Below are 20,477 nucleotides of genomic sequence, written 5' to 3'. Positions count from 1 at the left end.
AGAAATGAAGAAGCTGGAGAAATGGAGCTGAAAAGAAAATTTTGTGTATATCCTTTAATATCTTCTTTGTGGAGGAAGTTTGTTCTGAGTGAAACTTTTGTTTCTAAATTAGTTTGACAACACCACTGGGAACCAGTTCTTTGAAAGATGCAAAAGAAAAGGAACCTGATGTTATAGGAAGATATTAAGTAAGAAACTTGTTAGAAAAGATTTAAGAAATGACTGTTATGGATGACCGGATTAAACTAATGAAACTTTGCCGCAGCCTCCAGAACTGTAAAAGTTCAGTAAGTTCTGTAATTATGAAAGTTTAAGGTATAAGGTTCCAGGAGTGTAGAACTCTTTCACTGTATTTATACTAAGTATTCACAAACTTACGCACACACACAGGCCTCTGAGGTGTAGTGCTTAGCATTACTAACCATGAGTCAGCATGGGCCAGCATGGGGTTCGAATCCTAGGTGTTGCAGTTGGCCTACACCCATCTCAGGTGTTCATCCTTCCCTCAGGGAGGATTGATAAATAGGTAACTGGCTTAGGTTAGGGTGGGCATTGCAGTATAGTAAGAATAGTGAAGGAGACCAGATCTGGGCTTGGAGATACTTGAATAGCATTCAGAGTCATGGATAAGAAGTTATTCAGCAAGCTCCTTACATCATACCTAAGGCCAAAAATAGAATATGCTTCTCAGGTATGGTCACAGCACCTAACGAAGCACAGGGAACTAAAAGAGAAGGTCCAGATGAGAGCAACAAAGATGGTACCAAAATTATGAGAGCTGAGTTACAAGGAAAGGCTATAGGCTGTAGGTTTGTCTACCTTGGAAGAGACAAGATTGAGGTCTGGCCTTTAAGTTTTTAAAACGTTAATGATGTAGACGTTGAACAGTTCTCATGGAGATGTTTGATAGATTAACCAGAGGACATAATATGAAAGGAAGCAAGACACTTGTCCAAAAAGATGCAAGGAAGTACTTTTATAGTATTAGAGCTGTGGTTGAGTGGATTAAGATGACTGTCAGCATAGTTTATGCACACAGCATATAGAAATTTAAAAAGTATGATAATGTTTAAAAGGTTAAGCCTAGTCAAGTTAAAACCTGTACAGTAGAAATAGTTTATTTTGAGATGGGGGTCTCGTAAACATAGATCTCTTCTCCCTTATTGCATAAATGTAATCACTCGTGTCTGTTTATGAGTGAGTCATATTTATATATATTAAGATACAGTCTTAACTATCCATATTTTCTTCAACGTATAAGATTGTTCATGACTGATGTAAGAAATTTACTCATTTTTTTAAGATGCTTTACCAATGCCAATAAACTTTGTTAAAGTAATTTAGAGTGTCTGAGGGAGTTTCCTATGATTTTCTTAATGTGATAATTGTTTGAATACTTCAGGTGACAAGCTTATGCATGGTGTCAGGTGGTGAAGTAAGCGTGGATTCTGGAACTCTTGCACCTGAGTTACGGCCCTGGCATGGCCTTTTAGTTGTAGGGACTGCACATGGGACATTGCATCTTCTTGATTTGGCTTTGGACCTGGGAGGTTAGTTTTGATTAGGTAATAGTGATATGTTAATGGCTGGAAGGGCATTTAATATTGTCAGTTACTATAGAATCTTTAGTGGATCTATCCAAGCAGTGAAAAAGTTTAATCTTAATCCAGTGTGAATATCCTTACAGGTGTTTTGGTACTGTAATTGTTTCAGAAGCTTTTGTCTGATTATCCTTAAATTTTACCATGTTAACTAAGGTATTTCATGTGTGATAAGTGTATAATTAGATTTTACTTTCTTGATGTATTTCATTTGTTAGTTATACTGGGTATAATTTTGAATTTGGCTTTCTTGTGCCATTCAAGTATATTTTTAAATTTGACCTTTTTTCTTAGGTATATAAACCTATTCCATAAGATTAGATGAAGAATGATTTATTTTTCATAAGTATAAACTTAAAACATGTTGATAAACTTTTCAGGATCATTTTGGCAAAAAGGTATTTCTCACCCAATTAAGAAAGCATATTATTTAGATTGTAAACATGTTTAGCATAGGTGGTAAGTGACCAAAATAAGACCCCATTCCCAATGGTGGTGGAATTGTTTCTGCATTATTTATCCTTTTTCTTTACTTATGCTTTAATGCTAATTAAACTAAAGGAGTTATATATGGCATCTATGGATTTGGAGAAAGCATGGGATAGGGGTGATGAAGATGACTTTTGGAAGGTGTTATGAATATATGATGAACAAGAAAGCTATTTGAAGCAGTGAGGAGCTTGCATTAAGAGAAGAAGGCCTGTGTATGAATAGGAATTAGAGGTGGGTGAGTGGTTCCAGGTGAAAGTCGGGCAACAGCAGGCATGTGTGGTGTCAACAAAGCAGCTTAACTTGTGTATGGATGGTTTGGTAAGGGTCTTGGAGAGAGGGATAAGGTCTGCAGTCCATGTTAACTTTACTTTTCTCTTTTATAACTTTTTTATATTAGTTTGTTATGTTTCTATGCATTTTTGTGATTATTCCCTCCCCTTTTTTACCCCATCCCATTGACAGTGTGTTCAGCTTTACTGGATATTAGCTTTTCAAAAGAGAAAAGGCAGTTTGCTGCTTTGAAATCAGAGACATGATTTAGAGACTGATCTTACATTCTCCTTATTTTAGGTGTATACTTGTATTGAAGTGAATTCAGTTTTCTAAATGCTATTAACCCCAACCAAGATGTATATGGAAAGGCTTCATTCAGGCTAGATTATTCTATGATAATCAGTTGTCATTAACTATATTCTTACCTGAATAGCAGTAATTTTCAAATAGAATGTTTGTTGTTTCTTTTGTAGGTCACAAGGTGTTGTCAGATGAGGTCTCTCCTGGAAATTTGATCGGTGTTGTGACACCTGACCCTCAAGCAGAGCGTAGTCGCATCACTGCTGTTATGCAGCATTGTCACCCAAGCATGTGCCTAAGTGGTCAGTTTACTTCTTTTATTTTTCCTAAGTGATTTGTTCTTTGTTTTACTCAACAATATTGGGTATTCCCCCACAAATCATCATTGAAACAAATTTTTGCAGCATACTGTCATGATGAAAATATAACATGTGCTCCTTTGCTGTCATTCCAGTATAACATCAGACTTACATCACATGTGTTTGCAGTCATTTTACTTAGAGAAATGTTTTCCCTGTTCATGATTTCTTATTCCGAATCCCCTCTAGATTATACAGCAAATTACTACATATTAAGAAAGCCAGTATAAAAATCATTGAAGGGCTTCATATAGCTAGCCACTATATGAAGTATAGAAATTAAGATTTATACTCATGTCCAATATTCATGTTTTGAATTTCTTACTAAAGGTGTACAAGTGGTGTTTTTGTAAAGACATGGTATTGGGAAATTTCATATCTCTGGCAAAACATTAGCTGAAGTTTGGCAGCATAATAGAATAGTTTTGTTATATGGGGAGCATGTGTTTCAGAAGGTTGACTATGATTATGCAGTACAGATGCAAGATGAAAGAAAGAACAGCAAGGCAGTGATTGTAAGAGAAGTGGAGAGAGAAAAAAAAAAAATAAGGAGAATTGATAAGAAATGTGTAAAGGATGTGGTTACCTAGAGGACACTGCACCAGTCCATGCTGGTCATTAGTAGGAGGGAGCATATTGACCGTTGAATAAGGCATGGACATTTCTTTTTGAAAATGAGAAATGTGAATATTTGAGATAAAGATAATATAAGAAAGACAAAAAGAGAGATGTAAGAATATATTGGTCTTTGTGAGGTTATGTTTAAGTTTTGGAGAAAATCTGCAGTGGTAAACTTGGTATTACTGAGGTATGATAGAATTTTTTTAATCATATATTTGCACTTAGCAGATAAATGGGACATGAATTAACCTTATGAATTTAAGAATGTTTGCCAAGGCCATATATCATAAATTCATATGGATGAATAACATTTTACAGTATATGGCCAGGTTACTGTTTTTTTTTTGTGTGTGTGTGTTTGTGTAGGTCTGCATATTATGTATACAGTTTGTGTATGAGGATTTTTATGAATATGTGGATTGGGATGGCAAGTAAGCACAGGTGAGAGCTTTATGTCTTTTGTATTCTAGCTTGTGCAGAAGTCTTCTTCAGAGAGAATTAGTAAAGTACAGATACAATATATATATATCCTCTCAGGCTTATTCCTTCAACTTGCTGGATGCTGTATTCTGCCCTTCCATGGTCATCTGGATCCTTCCCCAAAGTCTCTTACCCCTTCCCTTCATATTATTACCACTCTTTTCTCTGGGAGGTAGGTCCAGTGAATGAAGTTGTTTCAGTTATTAGTTACTTCTCAAGCATATGTGTGGAGCTAAAAGTGCTTTTCACATTTGCCTGCTCAATGCTTTATTCATTATTTCAGCCTCTTGCTACTGTGATAGGCATCCATACTTGTCCATATGACAAAAAGTGCATGTAGTGTCCTGTGATGATTTTGTTGGTTATACTTCTCACCATTTCCCCATAGCACATAGCACTTTGCTTCAAAGTGACCAATGGCTTGGTTAGTTTCATATGTTGGGCCAAACCAGAGGAGAAATAGTGGTAAGGGAATATGGGGAAAAGGAATTGGAACTTTGGCAGGATCCTGATCTCTGGGGAAGAATATGGTTTCGTATCCAACAAGATGACGTGTCTTCATAATTTACTCATTCACTTAGAAGAAGGCTTCAGTAAAAGCCAAAAGTGTGGAGAAATAAAGTTTAAAATCTCTCAGCTCTGTTTACTCACTGTTCCAATTCTCATACCTGTCATAATAGATTATTGAAATATTTACCTATTTATTATACTTTGTTGCTGTTTCCTGCATCAGTGAGGTAGCACCAGGAAACAGACGAAGAAAGACCCATCCCTCAAATACACACATTTGTACATACATATACATATCAACATATACACATACTCATTTTTTTTTTTTTTTTTCAAACTATTCGCCATTTCCCGTGTTAGCGAGGTAGCGTTAAGAACAGAGAACTGGGCCACTGAGGGAATATCCTCACCTGGCCCCCTTCTCTGTTCCTTCTTTTGGAAAATTAAAAAAAATTGAGAGGGGAGGATTTCCAGCCCCCCGCTCCCTCCCCTTTTAGTCGCCTTCTACGACACGCAGGGAATACGTGGGAAGTATTCTTTCTCCCCTATCCCCAGGGATACACATACTCATGCATTTACATATATACACATGTGCATATTCATACTTGCTTGTTTTCATCCTTTCTGGCACCACCCTGCCCCACTGAAAACAGCATTGCCATCCCCCTGGTTTGGCAAGATAGTGCCAGGAAACATGAAGAAAGTCACATCCGCTCACACTCAATCTCTATCAGTCATGTATTATGCACTGAAACCACAGCTCCCTATCCACATCCAGGCCCCACAGGCTTTTCCATGGTTTACCTCAAATGTTTCACATCCCTGGTTCAGTCCATTGACAGTGTGTCAATTCCATTGTACCACATGGTTCCAGTTCACTCTATATCGTGCACGCATTTCACCCTCCTGCATGTTCAGGTCCTGATCGCTCAAAATCTTTTTCACTCCATCCTTCCACCTCCACTTTGGTCTCCCGCTTCTTGTTCCCTCTTACACACATATCCTCTTTATCAACCTTTCCCCACTCATTCGTTTCATATGTCCAAAACATTTCAACACACCCTCTTCTGCCCTCTCAACCACTCTCTTTATTACCATACATCTCTTTTACCCTTACATTACTTATTTGATCAAACGACCTTACCCTACATATTGTCTTTAAACATTTCATTTCCAACTCATCCACCCTCCGCACAACCCTTTGTATAGGCCATACCTCACAACCATGTAATATTGTTGGAACTAATATTCCTTCAAACATACTTATTTTTGCTTTGAGATAACATTCTCTTCTTCCACACATTCTTCATCGCTCCCAGAACCTTCACCCTATAACTGACTTCTGCTTTTATGGTTCCATTCACTGCCAAGTCCATTCTTAGATATCTAAAGCACTTCACTTCCTCCACCTTGCTCTTATTCACATTTACTTTCAACTTTCTCCTTTCACACACTTTTCCAAACTCAGTTGCCAACTTCTGCAATTTCTCACTTGAATCAGTGACCACTACTGTATCATTAGGGCACAACAATTGACTCTCTTCTCAAGCCCTCTCATCCCCAACAGACTGCATACTCACCCCTCTCTCCAAAATTCTTGCATTTACCTCCCTAATCACCCCATCCATAAACAAATTATACAACCATGGTGACATCACATACCCCTGTCACAGACTGACCTTCACTTGGAACCAGTCACTCTCCTTTCTTCCTTCTCATACACATGCCTTACAGCCTTGATAAAAACTTCTCTGCTTCTAGCAGCTTACCTCCCATATCTTATTAAGACCCTTTTCAAAGCATCTCAATCAACCCTATCATATGCCATCTCCAGATCTGTAAATGCTACTCTCTGATCTATCTATTTTTCTATTTCTCACGTACATTCTTCAAACACCTGATCCACACATCCCTTACCGCTTCTAAAACCACACTGCTCTTCTCCAATTTGATGCTCTGTACATGCCTTCACCCTCTCCCATCTTTTTATTCTCCCTAAAGTTTGATGATACTCTCTCACCCCAACTCTCATTATCCCTCTTTTTCAACTCTTGCACATTCCTCTTGACTTCCTGCCACTTTCTCTTATACATCTCCCAGTCATTTGCACTCCTTCCTTGTAAGTATCATCCAAATGCCTCATTTTTCTTTTTCACTAACAACTTCTTCGTCCCATCATTCACCAACCTTTGTAATCTGCCCACCTCCCATCTTTCTCATGCCACATGCATCTCTTGCACATGCAGTCACTGCTTCTGTAAATACATCCCATTCCTCACCCACTCCCCTCACTTCATTTGCTCTCTCCTTTTGCCATTCTATACTCAGTCTCTCCTGGTATTTCTTCACACAAGTCTCCTTTCCAAGCTCACTTTCTCTCACCACTCTATTCTCCCTGACTTCTCTTCAGTTTTGAAAACCTCTACAAATCCATCCTTGCCTCCACAAGGTAGTTATCAGAAACACTACCAGCTTCCCTTCTGAGCACATTTATATCAAAAGTCTCTCTTTTACACTCCTGTCAATTAATATGTAATAATGCCCATTGACCATCTCTCCTACTCACATATGTCTATTTCCTGGTGCTACCTTGCTAATGTGGGAAACAGCAATTAAGTATGATAAATATATAAATATCTCTTTACAAACCAGGTATTCCCCTTGTGTACTAGTTGTATCCTCAACTGCCACATTGCTCATCTTCGCTTTCAAATCCCCCATCTCTAATACCCGGTCTCATGCACCTAGACTGCTGACACACTCACTCATCTACTCCCAAAACACTTGCCTCTCATAATCTTTCTTCTCATGACCAGGTGCATAAGCACCAATAATCACCCATATCTCACCATTCACTTTCAGTTTTACCTTCATCAATCTAGAATTTCCTTTCTTGCACTCTGTCACACACTCCCACAACTGCTTCAGGAGTAGTGCTACTCCTTCCTTAGCTCGTCCTCACCAACCACTGACTTTACTCCCAAGACACTTCCGAACTATTCTTCCCCTTTACCCTTGACCTTTGTTTCACTCAAAGCCAGAACATCCAGGTTTCTTTCCTCAAACATACTACCTATCTCACCTCTGGTTACATCCACACACATTCAGACTCCTGAATCTGAGCCTTCGAGGAAGATGAGCATACCCTGCTTGCCTTTTCATGTGCTTTCTCTTTTAGAAATTGAAATACAGGAAGGGGAGGGTTTCCAGCCTCCTGCTTCTCCTTCTTTTAGTTGCCTCCTTTGACACCTGGGGAATATGTGGGAAGTATTCTTTCTCTCCTATCAGATGTTCATAATGTACAGATCTTACATTCCACAGATGGTATGAGCTATGGTGGACGATTTCATCTGATTGGCCCAGATGATAATATACTCTTTGAGACTTCAAGCCACCTTGTGACCATTACAGCTCTCACATTCATCCCACAGCTGGCATCTCTTATTGTTGGCTACAACTTTGGGGCATTCCAGATTATTAACCTCTCGTCACTGACAATTGAGTAAGTCTTTATGTTTTGCCGCTACACTGAGTATAAGGGAAATGGTACCTTTACATGTCTCTCTGGGACACATTCCTGTTAGCACAGCACATTAGAAGTATCACTTGATTGTAACATTATACTCTCAGCAAAGTTACCCTGTATGGAAGTAAGGAAGTGATTAGATTTGGGGGCATGTAATTTTTTAAACTCATTTTCAGAGTTTTTGCAAGGGAGTCGAGGTCAGATTGATAGATTAGAGAGCATGGTAAAAAAATGGAGGTTGGAGGTGAGTCTTAATATTTGGAAGTGAAGCATAGTAGGGATGGATGTGCAAAACTTGAAATTGAATAGAGTCATACATGGTAGAAGAGTTGGGAGTATATTGAAAGCTGCTTATCCAAGATTTTGAAGTCAGACATCCATCTTCCTTGCAGTCTGTTTGCAAGGAAGATTTATAGTTATTATTACCTTTGCAAGAATATTATGGAATGTATCAATTATATATCACATAGAGGCATGAAAATGCTTGGAAGGAAGCTTTAATGGCTGCAATGAGATATAAGGAATGTGCAAGGAACAGTTACAGAAATATATAATGAAAACTTCATATATGGTTCAAATCTGTCCTAGATGAACCCAAATTAGATAATTGTGCAACAGTAGAGAGGAATAGCCCCTCCATCATGGTAAAATCTCATATTGTAGTTGGTACTACTTTCTTTCCAGGCGTTTGTGAAGTTATTACATAATGTTAGTGTGTCCTAAAGTTTGTGCACTTTGTTTAGTAGTTGGGTGAGTTAGATGTAAGGTTATCAAAATGGGTAAGTAGTCAGAGAAAAGTTCATGTGGTGTGCTCCAGATGGTCTTTGTGTGTTGCTCTTGTGGGCAAAAACTGACATCTGGCAAAGTTGCCTGCTGGTGGTGGACTGGGAGTAGGCTCAAGATGTTGAATGGTTGTGGTCGCTTAGTGAGTAGTTCACCTCAAGGATCTTAGGTGTGAGTGTTAAGTTATTCAAGATGGTGGTGATTGAAATCTCCATTAGTTGGTCAGGTTCTGAAGCCTAGGAATGTAATAAGGAAAGCAAGTGGATGCGGGAGGTATGTAGGTGTTGACTAGCTTTAATGCTGGGGAGAAGAGAATAGCAAGGATGTTGCTATGCTAAAGTGTGAGGCAAGGGGATGATATTTATACTTCTTCTTGGTTGGTGTTTGGTTATGAAATAGTGTGAATGAAGTGGCTGAGGCTGTTGTAAAGAGTGGTGTGCTGAGCACATTGAGATGGTGTTATATATTGGTGTACATTTGCCAAGTAAGGATACGAGATCCTTTAGAAAATTGGAGGATTTGAGATTTATCCCAAATTTACATTTTGAACAAGATTTTTTAAGGTGTTTATTCATTTTCATTTTGTTTTCTTACAGTTGTACAAGTCCATTTGAAGATAAGATGCCACCTGTTTATTCTTTTGCTTGTCAAGAGCCAGAGAATGATCCAAAGAACTTTGTTTATCTATGGCTGTGTCGTAGCTGGGGCCCTGCAGGTTAGAATGTAGTTATTTGAATGATGTTTTTGTATATCATACTATTGACGGATCTTAGATGTTCTGATGATAGTAGCGCTTTCTAATCATTTGACCTAAATCTAAATAAATACTGTATCAGTTGAAATTCTTGTTATTTTGAATTAGTAGCCATGGTAAGTTATTTTCATTTTCAAATAGTTGTTGTTTTCGTATGAAGTACTATAGTGTGTGATATGATTTCCCTTTAAACCACCAGAGAGAAGCAGGGAGAACAAAACTGGAAGAGAGAACAACTCTCATGCATTGTGCACAATGTATGCCATGAATTATGACAACAAAGTTTGGATTGAAGGTCATGGATTATGGTACCAGGGCCTTGCATCCATATCTCCAAGATTTGAATTCGATGCAATTGGAGGTCTTGGTCTTCTTGGTCAACCAGCCAAGCCTAGTGTAGTATTTGCAGCCATGACTGTACGACAGACAACACCAAACTCTGCTGCCACATCTGGGGGATCTTCATCAGTGTCTGCCCTTGCCACACCAGATGAGGACTGTAAGTTTAAACTGCATAGATGTATATTGATCAGGAATCATAAGTCTTGTGTAAATCAAGCAGCTGGAGTGAATGAGATTGTAGTTGAATTTCTCAAGAAAAGGGGTTGACATTGTTGTTGATTGTTTAGTCAGGATTTTCAGCATATGCATCATTTGGAACATTTTGCTTGAGAGCATGCATGTAAAGTGCCATCTTATAAATGCAAGAGAGACAAAAGTGAATGCTCGAATTACAGCAGTATAAGTCTTGATTATGCCTGGTAAGTTCTTTCGGAAAGTGGTGCTTGAGAAGGTAATGTCATGCATAAAGCATTGGAGTGGGGAGGAACAGTGTGGCTTCAGGAGATTTAGGTGGTGCGTGGATGCTTCGAAGAATTTCTGTACAAACTACTTAAAGAGAGGGAATTTTATGTGGTTTTCTGAATCACATACCGTGATTCATGTGAAATGTTGGGTAAACCATGGGAAGGTCTTTGGGGCCTGGATGTGGATAGGGAGCTGTGGTTTCAGTGCATGACACATGACAGCAAGAGACTTCTGTGAATGACTGTAGCCTTTTTTTTTCCTGGCGCTGCCTTGCTGACGCAAGGGGTGGCGATGCTGTTTCCTGTGGGGCAGGGTGGTGCTGGGAATGGATGTGTGACAAAGTTGTTTTGTGGAAGGTATTTCAAGTATGCATTGGAAGGAAAGCTATTAGAAGCAGTGAGGAGTTTTTAACCAGCTTTTACCAATCCATCAGCATTTGTTCACTGAATCCTGTAGTGTTTCTTCTAGTTCCTGTGGTTCCTCTTTCTCAATACTCTGTTCACCCCAAAATACCTTGTTGATTTTTTTCATAAGGAGAGATTGTTGTGAGATTTGGCTTCATATGTATTTTGTATTGGAGCTGGAAGGATGGAGTGAAAAAATTTTGAGCAATTGGGGCCTGAATATGCAGGAGGGTGAAAGATGTGCACTAAACAGAGTGCATTGGAATGATGTTGTATACTGGTCTTAGCGTGCTTTCAAGTGGACTGAACTAGGGCATGTGAAATGTCTGGGGTAAACAATGGAAATGTCTCTGGAGCATGGATATGGATAGGAAGCTGTGATTTCAGTGCTTTGCATATGACAGCTTGCATATGTATGTGAGTGGATGTGGCCTTTCTTCGTCTGTTTCCTAGCGCTACCTTGCAAGTGTGGGAAATGGTGAACAAGTATGAAAAAATATTAACTATGGATTAAATGTTTTTCAAATAAAGAGAATCTATTTCTTTCAGCTGGACCGGTTCCTGAGCAGAGTTTGTGCCTGTTTGGATGGGTCGGGGGTATCCTTGAAAATGGAACGATCTCCATTAATCACTATTTGGCTGTGTTTGACATCAATCAGTGGTATCAGGTAGGATGTCTTTTGTTATTAGAAAAATTAATTTTACAAGCAATATGTAGTTCACTGTTGTGGATGTTTGGTTACAAATGCCAGCAAAGAAGTCATATCATATGGTATTATATCAAACAAGATGGGTGTGTGACTTCTAAATCATGGCTAAGCAGCATTAAAGATAGTCAACACCTACATACCTCCCGCATCCACTTGCTTTCCTCATTACATTCCCAGGCTTCAGAACCTGACCAACTAATGGAGGTTTCAGTCACCACCATCTTGAATAACTCAACACTCACACCTAAGATCCATTCAACATCTTGAGCCTACTCCCAGTCCACCACCAGCAGGCAGCTTTGCCAGATGTCACTTTTTGCCCACAAGAGCAATACACAAAGACCATCTGGAGCACACCACATGAACTTTTCTCTGACTACTTACCCATTTTGATAACCTTACATCTAACTCACCCTACTACTAAAGAAAGTGCACAAACTTTAGGAAATTAGACTTGCTCCACAGACCTTACCATAGTTTACCCCAGACGCTTCACATGCCCTGGTTCAGTCCATTGACAGCACGTCAACCCCGGTATACCACATCGTTCCAGTTCACTCTATTCCTTGCACACCTCTCACCCTCCTGTTTGTTCAGGCCCCATCACTCAGAATATTTTTCATTCCATCCTTCCACCTCCAATTTGGCCTCTAGCCTCTCCTTGTTCCCTTCACCTGACACAAATATCCTCTTTGTCAGTCTTTCCTCACTCATTCTCTCCCATATGTCCAGACCATTTCAACACACCCTCTTCTGCTCTCTCAACCACTCTTTTATTTCCACATATCTCTCTTACCCTTTCATTACTTACTTGATCAAACCACCTCATACCACATATTGTCCTCAAACATTTCATTTCCAACACAACCACCCTCCTCCATACAATCCTATAGCCCATGCCTTGCAACCATATAACATTGTTGGAACTACTATTCCTTCAAACATACCCATTTTCCTCTCTGAGATAATGTTTTTTCCTTCCACACATTCTTCATCTCTCCTAGGACCTTTGCCCCCCCTCCCCCACCATGTGACTCACTTCCGCTTCCATGGTTCTATCCGCTGCTAAGTCCACTTCCAGATATCTAAAACTCTTCATTTCCTCCAATTTTTCTCTATTCAAACTTACATCCCAATTAACTTGTCCCTCAACCTTACTGAACCTAATAGCCTTGCTCTTATTCACATTTGTTCTCAACTTTCTCCTTTCACACCCTTCCCCATTATTGATTTTTATGATGAATTTGTTTTAATAGTCTGGTATTTACTGTAAAAAAGGACATTGATAATTGATTGTTTGGTGTTAAAAGCTACTGATAAATTATTTTTTTTATTTATTTTGCTTTGTTGCTGTCTCCCTCGTTAGTGAGGTAGCGCAAGGAAACAGACGAAAGAATGGCCCAACCCACCCACATACACATGTATATACATACACGTCCACACACGCAAATATACATACCTATACATCTCAACGTATACATATATATATATATATATATATTTTTTTTTTTTTTTTTTTTTTTTTTTTTTTTTTTTATACTTTGTCGCTGTCTCCCGCGTTTGCGAGGTAGCGCAAGGAAACAGACGAAAGAAATGGCCCAACCCCCCCCCCCCATACACATGTACATACACACGTCCACACACGCAAATATACATACCTACACAGCTTTCCATGGTTTACCCCAGACGCTTCACATGCCTTGATTCAATCCACTGACAGCACGTCAACCCCTGTATACCACATCGCTCCAATTCACTCTATTCCTTGCCCTCCTTTCACCCTCCTGCATGTTCAGGCCCCGATCACACAAAATCCTTTTCACTCCATCTTTCCACCTCCAATTTGGTCTCCCTCTTCTCCTCGTTCCCTCCACCTCCGACACATATATCCTCTTGGTCAATCTTTCCTCACTCATTCTCTCCATGTGCCCAAACCATTTCAAAACACCCTCTTCTGCTCTCTCAACCACGCTCTTTTTATTTCCACACATCTCTCTTACCCTTACGTTACTTACTCGATCAAACCACCTCACACCACACATTGTCCTCAAACATCTCATTTCCAGCACATCCATCCTCCTGCGCACAACTCTATCCATAGCCCACGCCTCGCAACCATACAACATTGTTGGAACCACTATTCCTTCAAACATACCCATTTTTGCTTTCCGAGATAATGTTCTCGACTTCCACACATTTTTCAAGGCTCCCAAAATTTTCGCCCCCTCCCCCACCCTATGATCCACTTCCGCTTCCATGGTTCCATCCGCTGCCAGATCCACTCCCAGATATCTAAAACACTTCACTTCCTCCAGTTTTTCTCCATTCAAACTCACCTCCCAATTGACTTGACCCTCACCCCTACTGTACCTAATAACCTTGCTCTTATTCCCATTTACTCTTAACTTTCTTCTTCCACACACTTTACCAAACTCAGTCACCAGCTTCTGCAGTTTCTCACATGAATCCGCCACCAGCGCTGTATCATCAGCGAACAACAACTGACTCACTTCCCAAGCTCTCTCATCCCCAACAGACTTCATACTTGCCCCTCTTTCCAAAACTCTTGCATTTACCTCCCTAACAACCCCATCCATAAACAAATTAAACAACCATGGAGACATCACACACCCCTGCCGCAAACCTACATTCACTGAGAACCAATCACTTTCCTCTCTTCCTACACGTACACATGCCTTACATCCTCGATAAAAACTTTTCACTGCTTCTAACAACTTTCCTCCCACACCATATATTCTTAATACCTTCCACAGAGCATCTCTATCAACTCTATCATAAACAGAGAAGAGGTAGTAAAAGCTTTGCGGAAGATGAAAGCCGGCAAGGCAGCAGGTTTGGATGGTATTGCAGTGGAATTTATTAAAAAAGGGGGTGACTGTATTGTTGACTGGTTGGTAAGGTTATTTAATGTATGTATGACTCATGGTGAGGTGCCTGAGGATTGGCGGAATGCTTGCATAGTGCCATTGTACAAAGGCAAAGGGGATAAGAGTGAGTGCTCAAATTACAGAGGTATAAGTTTGTTGAGTATTCCTGGTAAATTATATGGGAGGGTATTGATTGAGAGGGTGAAGGCATGTACAGAGCATCAGATTGGGGAAGAGCAGTGTGGTTTCAGAAGTGGTAGAGGATGTGTGGATCAGGTGTTTGCTTTGAAGAATGTATGTGAGAAATACTTAGAAAAGCAAATGGATTTGTATGTAGCATTTATGGATCTGGAGAAGGCATATATATATATATATATATATATATATATATATATATATATATATATATGTACATAATTCATACTGTCTGCCTTTATTCATTCTCATCGCCACCCTGCCACACATGAAATAACAACCCCTCCCCCCTCACGTGCACGAGATAGCGCTAGGAAGACAACAGAGGCCCCATTCGTTCACACTCAGTCTCTAGCTGTCATGTAATAATGCACCGAAACCACAGCTATCTTTCCACATCCAGGCCCCACAGAACTTTCCATGGTTTACCCCAGACGCTTCACATTCCCTGGTTCAATCCATTGACAGCACGTCGACCCCGGTATACCACATCATTCCAATTCACTCTATTCCTCGCACGCCTTTCACCCTCCTGCATGTTCAAGCCCTGGTCACTCAAAATCTTTTTCACTCCATCTTTCCACCTCCAATTTGGTCTCCCACTTCTCCTCATTCCCTCCACCTCTGACACATATATCCTCTTGGTCAATCTTTCCTCACTCATTCTCTCCATGTGACCAAACCATTTCAAAACACCCTCTTCTGCTCTCTCAACCACACTCTTTTTATTACCACACATCTCTCTTACCCTATTATTACTTACTTGATCAAACCACCTCACACCACATATTGTCCTCAAACATCTCATTTCCAGCACATCCACCCTCCTGCGCACAACTCTATCCATAGCCCATGCCTCACAACCATACAACATTGTTGGAATCACTATTCCTTCACACATACCCATTTTTGCTTTCCGAGATAATGTTCTCGACTTCCACACATTTTTCAAGGCTCCCAGAATTTTCGCCCTCTTCCCCACCCTATGATTCACTTCCGCTTCCATGGTTCCATCCACTGCCAAATCCACTCCCAGATATCTAGAATACTTCACTTCCTCCAGTTTTTCTCCATTCAAACTTACCTTCCAGTTGACTTGACCCTCAACCCTACTGTACCTAATAACCTGATAAGATACTTAGAATTGTATCCTTTACACTTATTGCCAGAATCCTAGCAGATGCTCTGCGATTTTTCTTGTTATCCCCCTTTATTACAGTTTCTTGCATACAATAGCTTCATCACTTTACAATCACGCCAAGTGTAATTATGTTTTTATTTAATGCACAACTTAAGTATATACGGAAAATTCAGCAGGAAGAGCATAATTAGAAAGTAGAAAAGACTATGTGTAGCATAACATCGATTTGTGTTGATAGCCACTGTGAAAATCACTGATTGGCTTGAATTTTATAAATGAGATGATTTCCCCTAACAATGTTGTAAGCTTCATTGTTTATAGCAACAAACTAACATTTCTTATTTTCCCATGGTGAGTCATGCACAAGGTATATTTCTTTCTCAGGCACAAATGCCATCAACAATGAAGCTAGAAGAGAACCACCTTTGTCCCTACATGAGTTTTCACAAGCTGGATAGGGTGCCTGGGGGTAACACTAATGAAGGGCCAAGTGAAATTGTCTTGGGTGCAGCCCCTAAACCTGCATCTTGGGCACGGCACATGTCACATACTTGTAACGACAGTGACTGGTTCCCAGCTGCACTGTCTTATGGTATGTTTTTTTTTTCCGTTTTATTGTAATTTGTTTATGTAATATTGAACACCCTAAAGCAGGTAGAAAATGTATATTTCCTACTTCAACAAGAGGTTTTCTGAATTCATAATTACACATTCTTAAGGTTTTGGTGACTATATGGCATAAGTGCAGTGAAATATTTTGGCCTCTAAAAAGATGTTAGTATCTTGTTGTGGACTTTGTATTTTAAACACCCTAATTCACAATCTTGAGATGCTGAAATATCCATAAACTTCTCTCAAGAGATTTTATTTGTGACCATTATGATAGTTATCAAACTCTAAAATGGCAGCATCTTGAATAGTTACAGAAAAAATCAATACTGCTGACACACTCACTCAGCTGCTCCCAAAACACCTCGTATGATCTTTCTTCTCATAGGCAGGTGCATTAACACTGATAATCACTCATCTCTTGCCATCCACTTTCCTTTTTTCCCACATCAGTCCTGAGTATACTTTACTCTTGTCCTCTCACCTACCCCAGACTTTAATCTGAAGACATTTCCATACCATTCTTCCCCTTTATTTATGAGCTTTGTTTGACTGAGAGCCAGAACATCCAGGTTTCTTTCCTCAAACTTACTACCCATCTCTCCTCTCTCTCTCTTATCTTCATGGTTACATTCACACGCATTTAGACACTCCAGCCTGGGCTGGAGTGGATGGTATTGCAGTTGAATTTCTCTTACTCAGGTAGTTCTCTTTTCTTTCTTCCTCACCCACACATGGACTGCTTGCATTTTGTCCACAAACATACAATCTCACCTTACCACACATAACACTTGACAACACTTAACTCACACATTTCATTCTTCGTAACTTTAGATTTGCCTGTGGTGAGCACTATGTGCTACCCTTGCCTTTTAGCAAAGTGGTAGGAGCAATATATAGAAGTAGTAAGTAGGAACATTAGGTAGGAAAACCATTGAACTGAAAATTGTCCAAATAAGGTTTACCTTAATTCTTGGTTCCTGTTGTATGAAATGTTGCAACAGTAGTGTGAGTTGCTCACTGTTTCCTGCATAGTGAGGTCATTCCAGAACCAGATATATTTTATTTGACTTCCTTTTCCTAACCTCCTCAGTAATCAACAACAATGTTAATTCATGTACTAAGTCTGTTGTTATGGATTTTATAGAACTTTCCAAAACAGTATTTTGCATTTTGACTACAGATGTACACTTTTTGTGTTTTTAGGGAAGTTATTTGAATTTCTAGTTTCTGCAATTGTATCCCTGAGCCTGGCTTTCCCTTTGAGAATGATATGTGGGATAAGGCAGGTTAACTGTGTAGTAATATTACTACCCTGGTTGGTTGCTGTTTACTACTTGCTAGCTGTGGATGGGGTTTTTCAGAATGTGAGGTTTAATAGAAAAGTATGGGCATTGGACTATACTGTACTTTATTGTGTTTATTGGTAGCCAATACAAAATGGACATTAGCAAAGAAAAGTATGTTGTGCTAAAAGGTATTAAGGTATTAATGTTTTTTTTTTCATTTTTTTTTTTTTTCCAAAGGAAGGAACAGAGAAGGGGGCTAGGTGAGGATATTCCCTCAGTGGCCCAGTCCTCTGTTCTTAACGCTACCTCGCTGAGGTGGGAAATGGCGAATAGTATGAAAGAAAGAAAGATATATATATATATATATATATATATATATATATATATATATATGGAGATATTTTAAGTCTATCAGTTGATATGGATGTTTCTATAATGGGAAAGAAGCTCATACCTTTAACATTGTCTTGGACAACTGCATTCTTCTATAGTTAGCCTTAATTACCGATAACCCATTGTTACTTTATTTACTTGCAGATGCTCATGTTCTGACAAGTGAAGGTTTAATGGAATACCGATGCCAGAGTGCACAACAGGCAGCACTCACCCACCTCACCTCTTGTGGGCCGTCGGCAATAGTGAGTCCTGAAGATGCTTACGCCATGTGCGTCTTTGCAGGTCTTATATCTTCTGATGCTCATCCCACCACCACAGGCTCCTGCATGGTAGGTAGAAGTTATTTCTTTTTATCTTTTTATATCTCTTAAATCTATTTCTAGCACCACATTCTTTCCCTGGTTTTTGGTAAAGTTAAGTATTTGTGGGTTGGTATACTCTTTCTCTCTCTCCTCTCCTCTCCTCTCCTCTCCTCTCCTCTCTCTCTCTCTCTCTCTCTCTCTCTCTCTCTCTCTCTGTTTATATGTCTATGTATTTTCATTACTACTTTCCTATTTTAATGGAGTGAATTGGGCACATACAGCTTCTGCGAGAGCTCATATGTGCATCCCCAACTCATGTCCCATGTGTTGAAGTGAAAGATGGACTTCCACTCATATAGAGTGAATCTTTCAATTTGCACACTTAACTTGATTTGTCAAGCAGGACCATCATCTCCATGTTTACTTGGTACTTGCACAGAATTCTACCATTACAACCAAACCCATTTATATCTCTACTGTCCTCATCTGAAGTTTCTTTCCTTAAACAATTTTCTCTACATTTCTGCATCTCCTCTGCATTATACATATCACCCTTGTAACCTGCCACCAAAGCCGTATCATCAGGAGGTGGCTACTGGCTTTGCTCCTATGTTCCCCTCACACCTGCACCTCTCTGTAGGACTGTAATTAATCTCCCTCACCACCCTAACCATAAAGAGATAAAACAGCCATGGTGCTATCATTTGACTCTGCTGCAGACCCACTTTCAGCTGGAGCCACTTGGCCTCCTCTCTTCCTTCTTGCACATATGCCTTACTCTTATCTGATAAATGACAATATTTTATGGAAAGGGTATTTGTGTTAAAAGTGGAGGGAACAAGGAGAGTTGGGGAGATGGAAGGATGTTGTGAATAGATGTTGGGTGTGTGCCAGAACATGCAGTAGTGAAAGGTGTTCATGAAATAGCATGAACTGGTGCCATGGTATGCATGAAATGGTGTTAACTGGTGCAATGTGGTTACACAGAATGATATACTGTCAACTGAACCATGGCATATAAGGTAGACATAGGAAACGCTGAAAGGTTTTTGGGACTTGGTTATGTATAGGGGATTGTGGCTTTGGTACATTACACATGACAGCTAGAGAACAAATGTGAGCAACTGAGGCCTTTTTCATAGTCTGTTCCTGTTTCTACCTTGCCAGTGTGGGAAATGGTGGAATTGTCTGAGAGAAAAAATATAAAGATATTTCAGATGAGTACGTGCAATTTACATATTTTGTATTGTCGATATTATTCTTTGTTACTTATGTAGATAGTATTGCCTTGAGAAATACTGGTGTCATCTTTTAGTCATTATTTTTTTTTTGTTGTTGTTAAGGTGATAGAACGAGAGGCTCTCTTGAATGTGGCTCTGGACCAACAGCTAGTATCTCTATTGGTACAGTGCGTTGCAGAATTCTCGGAGGGACGCTTCACCAACCTTGGGTGCTCATTACCCTCCCTTCTTGAGTGGGCATGGTCTCGTGTATGTACTATCAAGACCACCAATGATAATCAATGTAAGTTAAACTATAAGATTTAGTGTATGATGATGATGTAGGTAGTAGATTAGTCAACCTCAGATTTGAGTGAAAGCTTTATCTAATGAGAAGTGAACAGAGTTTTCTGTCCTGCATCATGGGTGCTTTTCATTTGAGTATTATAGTCCTTCATGTGTTCTTTCTGTCTGCTGCATTTTTTTCTTCCAGGCTTGCCTTTATTTGATCCTGACTGTGGGGTGATGAGTGCTGAGAGCATTGCAATTCTGCACCAAAACTTGACAAGCCTTGCATCTCTCACAACCATCATTACAGCCATTCGAGACTATGCGAATACTAACATGATTACTCTACAAGGTAAGGCTGCTGGAGGCTAAGCTGAAATCTATTTATTTAATTGTTGTTAAGTTTTAATGCAGAGAGGCTTTATGAAATGCCCGAGCATCAAGATTTTAGAATGTTACCATGGTAGTTCAATGTCTTTATGAAAGGGTGTTATTTAAGATGAAAATGCTTTGGAGTGATTGCAGTACA

At 39.6% G+C, this 20,477-nt stretch overlaps 2 protein-coding genes across 5 annotated transcripts in view; one reads left to right on the top strand and one right to left on the bottom strand.

The window, feature by feature from the left end:
• Window positions 1-20,477, top strand: part of Elys (AT hook containing transcription factor 1 homolog) — a 66,610-nt gene that overhangs the window by 2,532 nt on the left and 43,601 nt on the right. For all 4 annotated transcript variants that reach the window (XM_071678090.1, XM_071678088.1, XM_071678089.1 and 1 more), the window contains exons 4-13: window positions 1,403-1,550; window positions 2,840-2,968; window positions 7,958-8,138; window positions 9,542-9,660; window positions 9,899-10,198; window positions 11,460-11,578; window positions 16,229-16,436; window positions 18,280-18,467; window positions 19,784-19,964; window positions 20,154-20,300. In XM_071678090.1, the coding sequence (XP_071534191.1) occupies window positions 1,403-1,550; window positions 2,840-2,968; window positions 7,958-8,138; window positions 9,542-9,660; window positions 9,899-10,198; window positions 11,460-11,578; window positions 16,229-16,436; window positions 18,280-18,467; window positions 19,784-19,964; window positions 20,154-20,300 (1,720 nt within the window). The remainder of the gene's footprint in view (window positions 1-1,402; window positions 1,551-2,839; window positions 2,969-7,957; window positions 8,139-9,541; window positions 9,661-9,898; window positions 10,199-11,459; window positions 11,579-16,228; window positions 16,437-18,279; window positions 18,468-19,783; window positions 19,965-20,153; window positions 20,301-20,477) is intronic.
• Window positions 18,366-20,477, bottom strand: part of LOC139757534 (uncharacterized) — a 199,707-nt gene continuing 197,595 nt past the window's right edge. Inside the window, exon 9 of the transcript XR_011714657.1 lies at window positions 18,366-18,460. The gene's annotated coding sequence lies outside the window, so the exon portion shown is untranslated. The remainder of the gene's footprint in view (window positions 18,461-20,477) is intronic.

Source organism: Panulirus ornatus, chromosome 27, assembly GCF_036320965.1.
Source record: "Panulirus ornatus isolate Po-2019 chromosome 27, ASM3632096v1, whole genome shotgun sequence".
In the NCBI taxonomy this organism is placed as follows: Eukaryota; Metazoa; Arthropoda; class Malacostraca; order Decapoda; family Palinuridae; genus Panulirus; species Panulirus ornatus.
Note: the sequence above shows the minus strand (reverse complement) of the source record. Positions and strands in the feature narration are given on the sequence as shown.